The sequence below is a fragment of the Rhopalosiphum maidis genome, chromosome 1 (assembly GCF_003676215.2).
Source record: "Rhopalosiphum maidis isolate BTI-1 chromosome 1, ASM367621v3, whole genome shotgun sequence".
In the NCBI taxonomy this organism is placed as follows: Eukaryota; Metazoa; Arthropoda; class Insecta; order Hemiptera; family Aphididae; genus Rhopalosiphum; species Rhopalosiphum maidis.
Window position 1 is genome coordinate 73,162,332 of NC_040877.1, and position 13,959 is coordinate 73,176,290.

General features: G+C 33.2%; 1 protein-coding gene across 1 annotated transcript; it reads left to right on the forward strand.

Moving 5' to 3' along the window:
• Nucleotides 1-123: 123 nt before the first annotated feature.
• On the forward strand, nt 124-1,719 carry LOC113551866 (mediator of RNA polymerase II transcription subunit 7). The gene is made up of 4 exons (XM_026954417.1): nt 124-409; nt 792-988; nt 1,165-1,455; nt 1,519-1,719. Exons 2-4 carry the CDS (start codon nt 794-796, stop codon nt 1,702-1,704), a joined length of 672 nt encoding a protein of 223 aa, XP_026810218.1. The 5' UTR covers nt 124-409; nt 792-793; the 3' UTR covers nt 1,705-1,719.
• Nucleotides 1,720-13,959: the final 12,240 nt, after the last annotated feature.

The window sequence follows — 13,959 nt, forward strand, 5'->3', positions numbered from 1 at the left end:
TGGTTACCAGGTTGCCACTGGCAATTGGACGGTCGTAACCGGACATCCGAGTGAATTTATAATTAATTATTGGACAGCAACTGATAACAAGATCGATTGCCGTTATCGCTGATGGACTCCATGATTACCCGTTAACAACAATAACAAATTAATAACAAGCGCTATACCAGGCTGCCGAAATCTTAAGTGACCAACTTGAGTTTTGAAGAGAGCCTAGTGATTTGTGCGTTGCGAGTTCATCGTAATCGCAGTAATATTTAATTATCGATTAATATTAGACAGTAAAAAGTGAATAATTGTATGCGCCTTTTGTGACATTTTGTAGTAATATTATCTGTGTGACGTACGGGTACGTAGTGTTCAGATTATATCACCAACCATAGCAACTATAAGTTACATCAGTTGTCAAGTAAGAGTAATTCTAATCCAATAGTCTATTCACCTATTCCAAAAAAACCTTTGTTACTCAGATTTTATTTGTCAAATTCACATTTTTCTTGCTATATAGATTTTTTGTTCGTATTTGTGTTACATTCATACCGCATATGCAATCTATGCAAAAAGTGTTATTACAATATATACTCTATTTCTATATCTTTGATTAAAAATTATTTCTATAATTATTTTACTGAATATTAAATTTTAATAATGCTATTTCTAACTTCTAAATTAATATTTTATACTTATATCTAACAAATATAAAGTATTGTTAAGTGTGATATTGTAATTATATAAAAAAAAATGACTTGAGAATTTTGATTTTTGTATTTCACAATGTGCTCAACTTTCAGTAATGGCAAATAACCAAGAAGCAATGCAAGTATGTTCTTTGCCTTTACCACCTGTGCAATACTTCCAAAATTATTCAGATGAAAACATTAGGCGAGGTCGTGCTTCTAAACCCCCACCAATAATTCAAGAAACATACACAATGTTTGGAAACCCATACAATGCTGAAGATAGTATAATAAGACCTTTAGAAAGTCAGGTATGTTGCACTAATAAAATAATAATTTATGAATATTATTTGTTGTTATAATTTGTTATCTTCTCTTTAATGTTTATAGTATATTATTTCATCTGATTTAAATCAAGTGATTGCAATAGAAACAATATAATATACGTTATATAAATACAAGCCTATTATAAAATATATGATTTCAGGGTTTTAAACGCCTTTACCCTCAACATTTTGATAGACGGCGGGAATTACGTAAACTTAACCATTCATTATTGGTAAATTTTCTTGACTTACTGGATCTGCTAATCCAATGTCCTGACTCTCCAAGACGAGCTGAAAAAGTTGATGACATAAGTCTACTGTTTATACACATACACCATTTATTAAACGAGTTTCGTCCTCACCAAGCACGAGAAACCGTTCGTGTCATGCTAGACTTGCAGAGGAGACAGAGAAATGAAACCACAATTCGATTGCAAAAGCACATAGATAAAGTACAATTTTACATTTCCAATGTTTATAATTGATAATAATTGTAATAACTTAATATCTCATAGGTTAGTGATATTTTACAACAAACATTAGAAAACTTGCCAGACACTGACCTTGATTCTAAGTTAATGGTGGACACATCTAAGATTGATCGTTTAGAACAGAAAAATGCAGATGAACCTAGAGTTGACAAATGTGTACCTAAAGATAAATTGATGTGTCATCTTATTGATACAATGAATACCAATTAAAAATTAAGACAGTTTATTTATCTTTTGTTATTGTTTTATATATTTATATACCTGAAATATTTTAAACTAACAATGTTTTTGTCATTCTTTTAAACTTGAATCATTTATATCCCCATGACCTTTACTTTACCTTTATGTATATTAAAATCTGAAGGCCATTGAATGATTTAATATACTTTTTTTTTACTGATAATTAATTAATATTTGATAATAATGTCACTAAAATATCCAACCATTGTTTCATTGTGTATATCAACTGTATAATTATTTCATTATAAATTGAAGTAGACTTTAATATTATTTGTATTTTTCTTATAAATTATGTCAAAAAAATTGTATCATGGTATTTTTTATTAATAATAATATATTTTGAAACTATTGATTAATGTATATTTTGATTACTTTAATATGAAGTTTTTAACAAAAATAGACATTTTTAACAATACTTATATCCTTGGTTTAAATGTTAAAAATTATTATTTGTATCTTTGTTCTGAAAATTAAAATTGATAATTTTTTTTTATTTTTGTTTCTATATATAACTTTATATTTAAGAAATAATAAGGAAAAATAATGTTTTAAGCAAGAAACAACATTTAGTATTATACATTTAAAAAAATTAAAGTATCCTAATAGAAAATAACATTTGTTTTTTTATTTTGAAATTTAACATTTTCTTACTAGAGAAAATCATGTATACTCTGTTTGATTTATAGAATATTGTTGAGTAAGATATATAACAATAAAAACAAAAAAAGACAAATCAATTATTAACTAATAAAAATAATATTTGGCATAAAATGCTGATGTATAAATATGTATAAAAATATATAAATAAAAGCTATTACTATAATAATAATAATTATATTATATTATAATTATTATTCTATAATCAAAATTACTATATGGATTTTGCTCTGCTGCCCAGTAAGTTGCAAATGGGTCACTATAATGGATGGTATTAAATTTAAATTCAATGATATAATATCATTGTTTACGAAAAATGATTCTATCATATTATTGTGATTTGTGATTAAAATAAATAGTAATTAATTTTAGTATTGGACATTAGCATTTACTAAGTAGGTTAAATTCATTTTCCCCGAAAAATTACATTTGAAAATACGATTGTGTGTATAAAATATAACAATATACTTTAAAAGTTCCATATATCTACGAATAATATTTTTAAATTACAAAAAATAACCGTAATCGTTATGCTTGGTTTTTATATGTAACTTCGTCCAAATTTGAATTTAAAATCTATAAAAAATAACTGTGTTCATATATTTTTTAGCTTTTTTGGTTACAGTATGAACTATTTATGAGAATCTATGTTTTAAATTTTCAATCCATAGTTAGGTAAAAACTGAACATCTTATAATTTTTTAATTACAATGAATGATTCTCGAAATTTTGATAAATGTAAAAATTTTAACTTTAAATGCTTATAAAAAAAAAAATTATACCAGTGTATTTTTAATATTTTTCAACTGCTATTGTAACAATATATCAGGAGCCTTGTAATATTAAACTGTCATGTTTTTTTTATTGAAATTTGTAGAAAAAAAAAACTAAAAAAATTTGAAATTTGAAATTACATATGTTATGTGATGATGTGATTAAAGGCTTAAAGAACATTTAAAACTTAAACTTAATAAATTAACAGAGCGATATAAATTTAAAGAAAGACTTTAAAACCCTACAGAGACAGTAATGGAATATTTAGCAGTGTTAAAGAAAATTGCTATCAACTGTGAATTTCATAATAATTTAGATTAGAAATGCTTCGTAATCAATTGGTATGGGAAGTTTAAGAGAATGCAATAAGGAATAAATTATTGTTAATAAATAATTTATCATATACGGTTGCTGTAGAGATAGCTGATGGAAATCGCGCAGAAAGAGTTAGCAGAGTTTAATTAAACATCACCAAAATAACTCAATTTTATAAAAAAAAAAATAAATAAAGGAGTGAACTCACATGTTAAATAAACAAATACGTTCAATAAATCAAGACGAAATGAAATAAAATTGAGGAAGTAATCAAAAAGGAAAAAAGGAACATGAAGCAAGCAAGGCAAGCATTGGCTCAGGGATTAACAATAGTGTGCTACTGCTGTAGGATGAAAACCACAGTATTTCCACAAACTGAAGTCATGTAGTAAATGTAACAAATTTGGACACTTGGAAAAGGTATGTAAAAATTAAGATAATTTCTGTAATAATTTCAATGAAAATGAATGTAAAGATAACGATGGATTTTTATTTCAAATTGATAAAGATATTAATTGTATTCAGCCATATACTGTGAAGTTATATGTACAAAACAAGTTGTTAAATTTTTTAAGTTTAAGGCAAGCAAGAAAATTAAAAAGTTAGCTATAAAACGGCGTGTGAAAAGTTTTAAAAGCTATGTGGGGCATTGGGTATAGTGAGTGTTGAAATTAAATATAAGGATATTAAAAAGAAAGCAATTAACTTTGTATGTGATACCTAATAGAAAATCGTATATATTAGGTCGTGATGGTATTGCAATGCTACAAATTGGCAAGTGGTCTAATAATATTAATATGATGATAGTAGAAGAGAATATTAAGAATATTATTAAGGTGATAATATGGAGATGTATTTACGTAAATAACTAAAGGAAGCATATATATTGTCAAAATCCATTAATATTTAAACCAGTGGTTCATAAGATGGCAATTGTGTGAGCGAAATGCTCATAGCGACACCAACGACGGGTTAAATCTGATAAAACATTAAAATTACTATTAGCCACATCTGGTAGTAAATATAAAATAGGTATCCAATCCAAAGGTTGAGGATCTCGCAGTTAACGAGTTGTGTCCTAACAAAATTTTTCGTACACGAGTTGCATCCCAATGATAAAAGTGGGGCACACGAATTGTGTCCTAACTGTTTTATGAAATTTTACACAAGTTGTATGCTGATAAATTTAAAACGATATTTTACACAAGAATAAAATATGTACAAAACATATAAAATCGGTATCATTTAAATTTTTACCTAATATATAATATTATATTAAAATGATTTATTTAGTTATTTTTACTTTTTATTTATATTAATTAGACGAAACCACATTGATTATATTGTTAGCTTAGGTTCATATTTCCACTGACGATTTTTTTGGACGAACTTTTAATTTTTCATAATATTATTATATTATTATATAACACAATACCTTCAATATTGTAAAAGACAAATTTATCAATGTGAATTTATAAAAATTATTTTTTTTTTACATTTTTGCCTGATATGTAATAGTATTCAAATTATTTGTGTAGTTATTTTTAATTTTTACTTATACTAGTTAGACTAAACTTGTGTACAACTCAAAAAAACTGAGAGATACAATTCGTGTAACCTTAAAAAATCCTAAGGACGCAATTCAGTATAAACACATAACGCGATACACAAAACATCGTCGGAAAAGTAACGGATAACGCGTTTACGTTCACCGAGGGCTTATTGCGCGTAAAGGTAGGAAATGATGTAGCCGTAGTGATCCCAGAACAAAGAGCATATAACGTGATCTGGAGACACCAGGCTAGCCACCCAAGTTGGAAGGAAACGGCAATGCGTCAACGGTACTTCTGGAAAAGTATGAAAAACAACGTCAGATTATACGTAAGGTCGTGCCACGTGTGCACGTGCTTTAGACCACTAAACACGTCGACGGACGACCCAACGACCACCAGAGTACTCCGACAACCGTGGCCCGTGGAAGGTTATCAGTATAGATATCATGGCTCTTACCCGCGCACGATTACGGGGAAACAATTCATACTGGTAGCAACCGACCTGTACAGTAGGTGGACCGAGGTGTCTCACTCAGAACAGCAACCACTAAATCAATAACGGAGACGTTAGTAGAAAAAGAGTTTTTATCGTGCTACGGATACCCCCGCATGTGTCTCAGCGACAACGGCCCCCAATTCATAGCCAACGACATGTGCGCCGCAATAGAACGCTGGGGGCCGAAGGGTGGACAACGCTGGTATACCATGCAAGGGCCAACCCAGTCAAACGAGAAACCAAGAAATAAAAAATGTCTACGCGTGCTATTGATCGACGATAAGCACAACATAAGGGTCAACGAAGCCCCTATCTTGTTTGCAATAAGGAACAGGTGAAATGACCGGACAGGTTACCCGTTACCCGCCCTCGGTGCTGGTTCTCGGCAGAGAGGGAAAGCGACCAAGAGACTGGGTATTGTCTCAGACAACATACGTACCGATTAACCAACCTGATAGGAACAGAAAAAAATGTGAACAAAACGTTACAAAAAAAACGCACACACACTAACAAACTAAGTACAAAACGGGCAACACATAGTATACCATAACACACATCACTTGTCAAAGGCACACGAAGAGTTTCATGCTGGCTTCGCACCGAAATGGTGGGGGCTGGTAAGGCTGGAAAAGTGGGTTGGAAAGATTTATTCCTAGCCAACCAGCTACCGTCGCGAAAAATACACGTATCGTGCCTAAAAATAACAATTTTCAGTACTCAACACTCCCACCATGTCCAACCAAGACACCCCAAACATCAACGATCCTATCCAACAGGTGGTAGAGCTGCTGGAGCGTAGCAGGCGCATCCTGCAGTCAACGGGAGCGGACCCGGGTAGGACGGCAACTAGAACTGAGAGAACACTGACGCGGTCCTGCATAACAGCCGTTTGAACTCAAACGGCCTTTACGCGGAAGCCGCGCTATCGCTCTACTTAACCACCAATCTGCGACGCACGACGAGAGCGTGTAATGCCCGTGGCTGGAACCGTTGACCTGCCGATATCACGAACTGGTCTGAAAAATACCAGTTCATCGCCTTCAGTGTAACCTGTCTGATACCCGATTTTCGCCGTTCGTAACGCGACCGAACGAGTGTATCGACATCACCAGCATAGTGTACTATATTTGCACAGTATTCGTATAATATAACCATATAATGTAAAACTCAAATTTCACAATAAACAAAACGTCATCTTTTTATTTGCGTGTAAATACATTGTGCAATTTAGTGCATCACCACCAACATCCGTGACAACCATCCCTGACACCGCACCGAACCGGTACGTATCAAATTGGCACCCCGTACAGGAATCACCGGTAAGTGAAACATTTAAATTCAGCTTACCCCATACTACCACCCTTACACCCACTGCGTGCAGTTTTGCAAAATTCCCCGCTAATGCGACAAAACGTGGTTTGTTGCTGGTAACGGAAAATCCGCCGTGACGCAACACATTACGTAACGATACGCAGCGCCGCGTCGCCGTCTGAATTTCGGACGCTCCGATATCACCGCGCACGTCGCTTCAGGTACGCACGGTATAGGTAGGAACGTTAGAGCGCGATAAGGTCTCATAGCCGCCGCCCAGTACAACCGCCCGAATCACGACGCAACGCAAATCCCGTGACCTACGTATCACATATATAGATCGCCGCCACCCAAATCACGATAACCGATCTATGCTGAAAAGTGATAACCGGACACGCACGATAATAATAACACGCTGACCTACATTCGTATGTAAACAAACATTAACAATCGGTAAACGGAAATATCAATAAAACGTGAATCCCGTTCTGTTTAAAATATTTCTAACGACTCCCACCCCATAACGATCAAACCGGAAACACAACCGGACAAGTATGTCTGAGAAATTGTTGAACAAGTTGACCGTTATGGAATTGCGATACGAATGTAGACAACGTGGGCTAACGGATGGGGGCGCAAAAGACGCACTCGAAATCCGATTAGCACAACATTTCGCGGATTTGGACGTACAGGGAAACGCCGTCCGGTTTCAGCCAATGGATATCCCTAGACCAACTGGAAATGATGATGCGGACACAAGCCAGGCGTATACCGGGCAAACCGAGTCATTAACGGATGAACCTGCGACAACACATCACCCGCGAAATACACCTAACCCACCACTCACAAACAACCATCAAAGCGCCGCGGATCTGACGCAGACTGTGCGCGACAGTAAATAGGCGGTACAGCAAGCGGCACAGAGTTCGCCGAATCAATCCAGCTTGGAATTGCGCCTGTCCATGTTCGAGGACTGCATGGTCCGTTTTTGTGACGATCAGCGTCGCATAGTTAAGACAATGCGGCGCCTAGAGATGGGCATGTCCCGCCAGATGCCGGAGCAGCATACTGATGTGCCACCGCCGACCCACCTACAGCACGTTATGTTATTAGGTCAGAGCCGGAACACGCCGGACTCGTCACAAACCAATAACACACGCCAATACACACACAAGAACGCGTTGAACACCTCGGAATACGGAGCTAGTCTTTTCGCGGCACGAGAACCACCGGGCCGCACGGCGCGCACAGACCGATCGGTACAATTCGAAACGTATCAACTGTGCACCACACGTCCACTCCCCCACCAATCACCCACGCGTCGCAAGAATCTATTTTAATACCGTAAGAGGATTTACGCACAGCGAGATACTCGCTGCCGGAATTTTACGGAACAACACCCGAAGACCCGATACGGTTCATACATAATTCGGAATCGATCCTATACCAAACACGCATTAATCGGTCGGGTTGGACAAAAACAATCGAGCCGCAACTCAAAGGGGCAGCCAGTACATGGTGGAATACCATCAAAATACTGAACCTGTCCTCGGACGAATTCCGCGCCGACTTTCTAGAAAAGTTCGACAACGCGGAAATACAGTCCCGCCTACGGGCCGACATACCGACAAAAACCGAAACAGTCCCTAACGGATTTTATTATCTAAAATCAGCTCGCGCGCTGCATCAATACCGGTCTAGCCAAACCACAACTAGTTAGTATAGTCGCCGGGCTAACACGCGACGAATTCCGCACCCAAATACGCCTGCAAAGGCCGACAATATTCGGTGACCTCCTCCGGATCGCGAGAGTACTAGACTCCTCACCAGGCGAAGCACCCCCCCCCCAAAAAAAAAAAAAACGGAAGAGGAAAAAAACCGAGCAACAACGCAAACCGTACCCATACCACAAGCCAAGTACACATGACAGTAGGAGCGAAAAACCACCCCCCTCCCCTGATGCAAATACTGTGGGGGGCCCCACTGGAATAGCGATTGCCCGGATCATGTCACCATTTCGGTAAACGACAACCACAACTATCAATAAAAATACACCGTTAGCGCCAATGTTGGGTGACACCAACGGGGATAAAACTATCAAACACGTATTAACACAATGGGCGTCACCAGATATATCCTCCGTCAACACCCATAAAAATTCTGCGAGTAGTAGATCATCATTACAGCACACCACGACCACTTCTCCGAAATTTTCGCTCAACCAAGTGGACCAAGCTCATAACGTGGTAATAATCGTAACAGATACCCGGGTAATGGCGGTGCAAACCACCTCTCCCCGGACTACAGTTTCGTGGTTAAGAACCAATTGTCCCGCAACAAAGAGCAATCCACTTCGAGCAAAGCTAAACAAAAATGCCCTGACGAAATTCCAACCCCTGCAGTCGAACTCAAATTTAGGTCAGGCTTTCTAACAGCCCTACTCGACTCACAGACGCAAAAATCGTATGTAATCCCAAACATTGCACACAAATTTAAAACACCCCTCTCGTACTATCCACACAAGTACGAATGGCGGACGGCTATACAACCTCCACAAAAGGTACTTCCACATTTGAAGCCAGAATAGGGGATCTAACAATCACGTTAACTGCAGCTATTCCGGAAAACTTAAACTGTTACATGCTCCTAGGCACGACTTCTTCATAGAGAACGAAGTCTCCTAAGACTATACAACCAGCAGCAAACATTTAGGCTCAGAGAGGAAAACAACAGCGTGCTGGAAGGGCCGAACAAGTCACACAGCCTCACCCCTCGACCTAACGAATTTGGAAATAAACGGAGACCCAAACACGCGCGAAAAAATAACCGATATAATTAATAATTATCCGGACGTTTTTAGCGATAAAGTAAGCCGTACCGAATTAGTCGAACACGAAATTCTCCTCAAAAACCACACACCCATAGCGCTAAAACTGTATCCATACCCACATGCAGTCCACAATCGATAACATGATTAGGGATATGGAACGACATAGGGTTCCCTATGACCAACTTAATTTAAACTTATACATAATACACGAAGATTCCGAATACACAAATGCCATAATTTAACGGAAACTTAGTTGGAAAAAGGTGGGGATATTCAATAAAAATTGTACAACAACAGACATTATCACAGAACCTGATTCTCCGCGTAAATTTAACAACATAATAATAAACACAATTTTTCCCTATTTTAATATTATAGAAAAAAAATGTAGACCATTTCTTACACTCGCTACCTCGACGACCTTCACTGCGCGGATTGCCGGACCATCAACGCACCCACGTCAGAGGTACAGAAAGACAGTCTCGAAGCAAGTATATGATATGGTAATGTAAAGCAAGTCGCCGGAGAAAGTAAATGATGTCAGTGAAGAATTATATCAATAATATATACCAATAAAAATTATAATATTACGTGCTATTTTAAATATTTAGAAGCATATTTCACTGAGTTTTTTGGAATGAATTAAGATTCATATAGATTTCAATTAATTTTGGAACATGACGTATTTAATAATTCAATGATTAGGAAATCCATGTTAAGTGTACCGTGTACCATTATAAACAATAATCATTATATTTTGTCAAACACCTTATTTTAAGCCATAAGGGACCGATTTTTAACATTATATATTTTTTTTACACTTATTATAATTTTGATTAACTATATGATCAACATTTCTTAAAGCAATTTCTATACAATGTGTTCCGGGTGGGAAGTGACCGGCCGACGTCTTATGAAAGTATACCTAAAATTATGAAGAAATGCTCATTAAAGATGGGGTCTAACGTTTTTATTTTTTAAGTTATGGGCTAATCAACTTTTTTAAAATAAAACCAAACCTACCACACATTTTTTTATGTTTCTCCAAAACTTTTCAAAATTTTAACATAATTTTTTTTTTATTTTAAAGCAATTTAATTATTTTATCAACACCAGAATTATATGCAAATTATTATTATCTTAATTTTACGAGTTATACGCTATCAATGGCTATACTATCTTAATTTTTTAGATTCGAATACCGGTCATTAAAACAAAGAACTAGTTACAAAAAGTGTTTCATTTAGAGTTCGAGTTTGTTTACAGTCAGGTGGGGAACTTTGAAAATCTGATTAACTAATTAAATAAACATAACATTTATTTCTTTGTTATTTATTTTTGTATGAAACTACATTATTATTATTTTGTGTTTTTTTTCGTTAGTTAGGTTCCATTTTGTTTTTAAAAAATAAAATAATAATTATTTAATTACTTATATCACTTCTAGTGAGTTTATGCATCATGTTTAGTAAACTTATAAATTGCCAATAATTACGATCACAAAAGATCAGTTATATTTAGCTGCGTATAATTCTGCAATTATGGAAGACATGAAAACCAAACTTATAAGGTATTCTAGGTATAATTCAGTAAAATAATACACAAACAAAAAAAAACCCCTATTAAATATTGAATTATTTGGAGTAATACGAGATTTATTTTAAAAAATTCCAACTTTTAATAAAAAATATTCACTTTTTCAAGTTAATAATAATAATTATTTGCATAATTCTGGTTTAATCGCGTATGTTGGTTGATAGAATAATTAAATAGCTTTAAATTTAAAAAGAGAATTATGTTAAAATGTTGAAAAGTTTTGTAGAAACATAAAAAAATGTGTGGTAGGTTTGGTTTTATTTTAAAAAAGTTGATAAGCCCATAACTTAATAAATAAAAATGTTAGAACCCATCTTTAAAGGGCATTTCTTCGTCATTTTAGGTATACTTTCATAAGACACCGGCCGGTCACTTCCCACCCAGAACACATTGTAGAAATTGCTTTAAGAAATGTTGATCATATATTTAATCAAAATTATAATAAGTGTAAAAAAAATATGTTATGTTAAAAATCGGTCCTTTATGGCTTGAAATAAGGTGTTTAACAAAATATAATGATTATTCTTTATATGGTACACAATACACTTAACATGGATTACCTAATCACTGAATTAGGCAATCTAAAAATACGTCATGTTCCAAAATTAACTGAAATCTATATGAATCTTAATTCATTCCAAAAAATTCAGTGAAATACGCTTCTAAATATTTAAAATAGCACGTAATATTATAATTTTTATTGGTTCGATGTAAGAATGTATAAAATAGTTATATTTGTTGTAGAGAAGTGGATGGTAAGGCCTGACACGTATGAGATATGCATGATATATACATATAATATACAGAATGATTCTTTTATCAAACAACACTCACCATTTCAAAAATTATTGATGTTTTTGAAAATATATTTTACATAGTTTCAAGTTGTTAAAAAACAACGTTTTTATTAAAAATTTATATTTTTAAATATTTTTTGTTCTTATAATTTTTTAAGTTTTTTACTTTTTGAATGACAATATAGTGTTTTAATTTCATATTCCAAAGCAGAATAATTTTCTGAGTATTTTTATACATAAAATTCGAATTTAGGGTGAGTAGTTTATGAGTTATACTTATTTAAAGTTTACACAAGCGGAGTAGTAGACAACAATTTTGCGAGGTTACCATGTATCACTCTACTCCGCACAACTAAACTTTAAATACGTATAACTCATAAACTACTCGCCCTAAATTCGATTTTTATGTATCAAAATACTCAAAAAATTATTCTGCTTTGGAATATGAAATTAAAACACTATATTAAAAATCTATGTTGTCATTTAAAAAAGTAAAAAAATTAAAAAATTAAAAGGATAAAAAATACTTAAAAATATAAATTTTTAATAAAAACATTGTTTTTTAACAACTTTTTGAAATAATGAGTGTTGTTTGATAAAATAATCACCCTGTATATAAATATATTTTTTTAAATGTATGATTTCAAGGCCGTATCTGAAGGGAGGGGGTCCAGGGAGTCCGGAGTCCGGATAATGAAAAATAATTTCAAATATTTTTAGTAACAACACTAACAAGCAATTATAGTTAAATCTAAATAAATTAAAATAATAACATATATATTCCATATAAATTGCTATTCATTAATAAATAACTGACTTACTTATTATTTGATGCTAACAATTTTCAAATTGGAGGTGGTTATAATAAACAATACTTTTAATATATACCTGTATTGATCGCAAAATATTTTCATTTAATTTTCACTTCAACTGATAATAATTATATGGATGTTCACACAAAGCAAAACAAAATTGGCCTAGTCAAGCAAAAGAAAAGCTTAAAATCTTATTGAGAAATGTGAACTTCATAAAAAAGAAATAAATGCAATTCTACCCAATTATCCAAAATTTGTTTACACTTTGGCTCATTGATTGTCTGATTTACATTTTTTAGAGTCCTTTTTTATTAGTTTTTTAATTAATACACGCTCTTTAATACGTTTTTCTATTAATTCTGGACATAAAGTCTGTAAAAAACATGAATATTAAATTTAGTAATGTAAGTATCATTTTTTAAATTTTTTTTTAGAACAGGTACCAACCTCAAATAGCCGCTCATTATTAAAATTGGCTTCTTTTTTCTTTTTCAATTTTTTTAACTGTTCTTGATGATAAACCAATTCCTTATCAGTCATCAATTTAGCTTTTAATAGCTCGTCCTTATTATAATTGTCCTTCTTTTTCAAAAATAATTTGTTTTTTAATCTAAAAATAAACATTTACAATTTACATAGACAGTAGACACATAGTTGTTACTTGTTTATAGTTATAGTGTATACTAGGTATTAATTTGTAACTTTTGGTTACACCTAATTATTAGCAATATTCAGCATGAATAATATAAATTATAAACTACAGTAATTACGCTAAATTTTTATTTTCAATTGACAGTATTTGTATTTGACGTTTTGCATCTCTAATATCTTCTAAATGATTTTTTCGATCGTATACATATTCGTCCCGAATTTGTTCATTTAATTTTTTCAATTCATCGTTGTTTTTATTAGCAGTGTTTAATTCTTCTTGTAATTTATAGATTTTTTCTTGAAACTAAAATATAATATACTCTTATGAGCTAATTACCTATAGTATTATTATTTACATAAATTATTAGCAAATAGTTCTTTTCAATGCAAAAACATTGACCAGTACTGGCAGTACTAAAATATTATTAAG

What these genes read in the sequence shown, in the direction of transcription:
- LOC113551866 (XM_026954417.1), top strand. Translation starts at nt 794, where the DNA reads ATGGCAAATAACCAAGAAGCAATGCAAGTATGTTCTTTGCCTTTACCA. An exon ending in TAAGACCTTTAGAAAGTCAG is followed by an intron (nt 989 to 1,164) that starts GTATGTTGCACT and finishes ATATGATTTCAG; the next exon opens with GGTTTTAAACGCCTTTACCC. An exon ending in TGCAAAAGCACATAGATAAA is followed by an intron (nt 1,456 to 1,518) that starts GTACAATTTTAC and finishes AATATCTCATAG; the next exon opens with GTTAGTGATATTTTACAACA.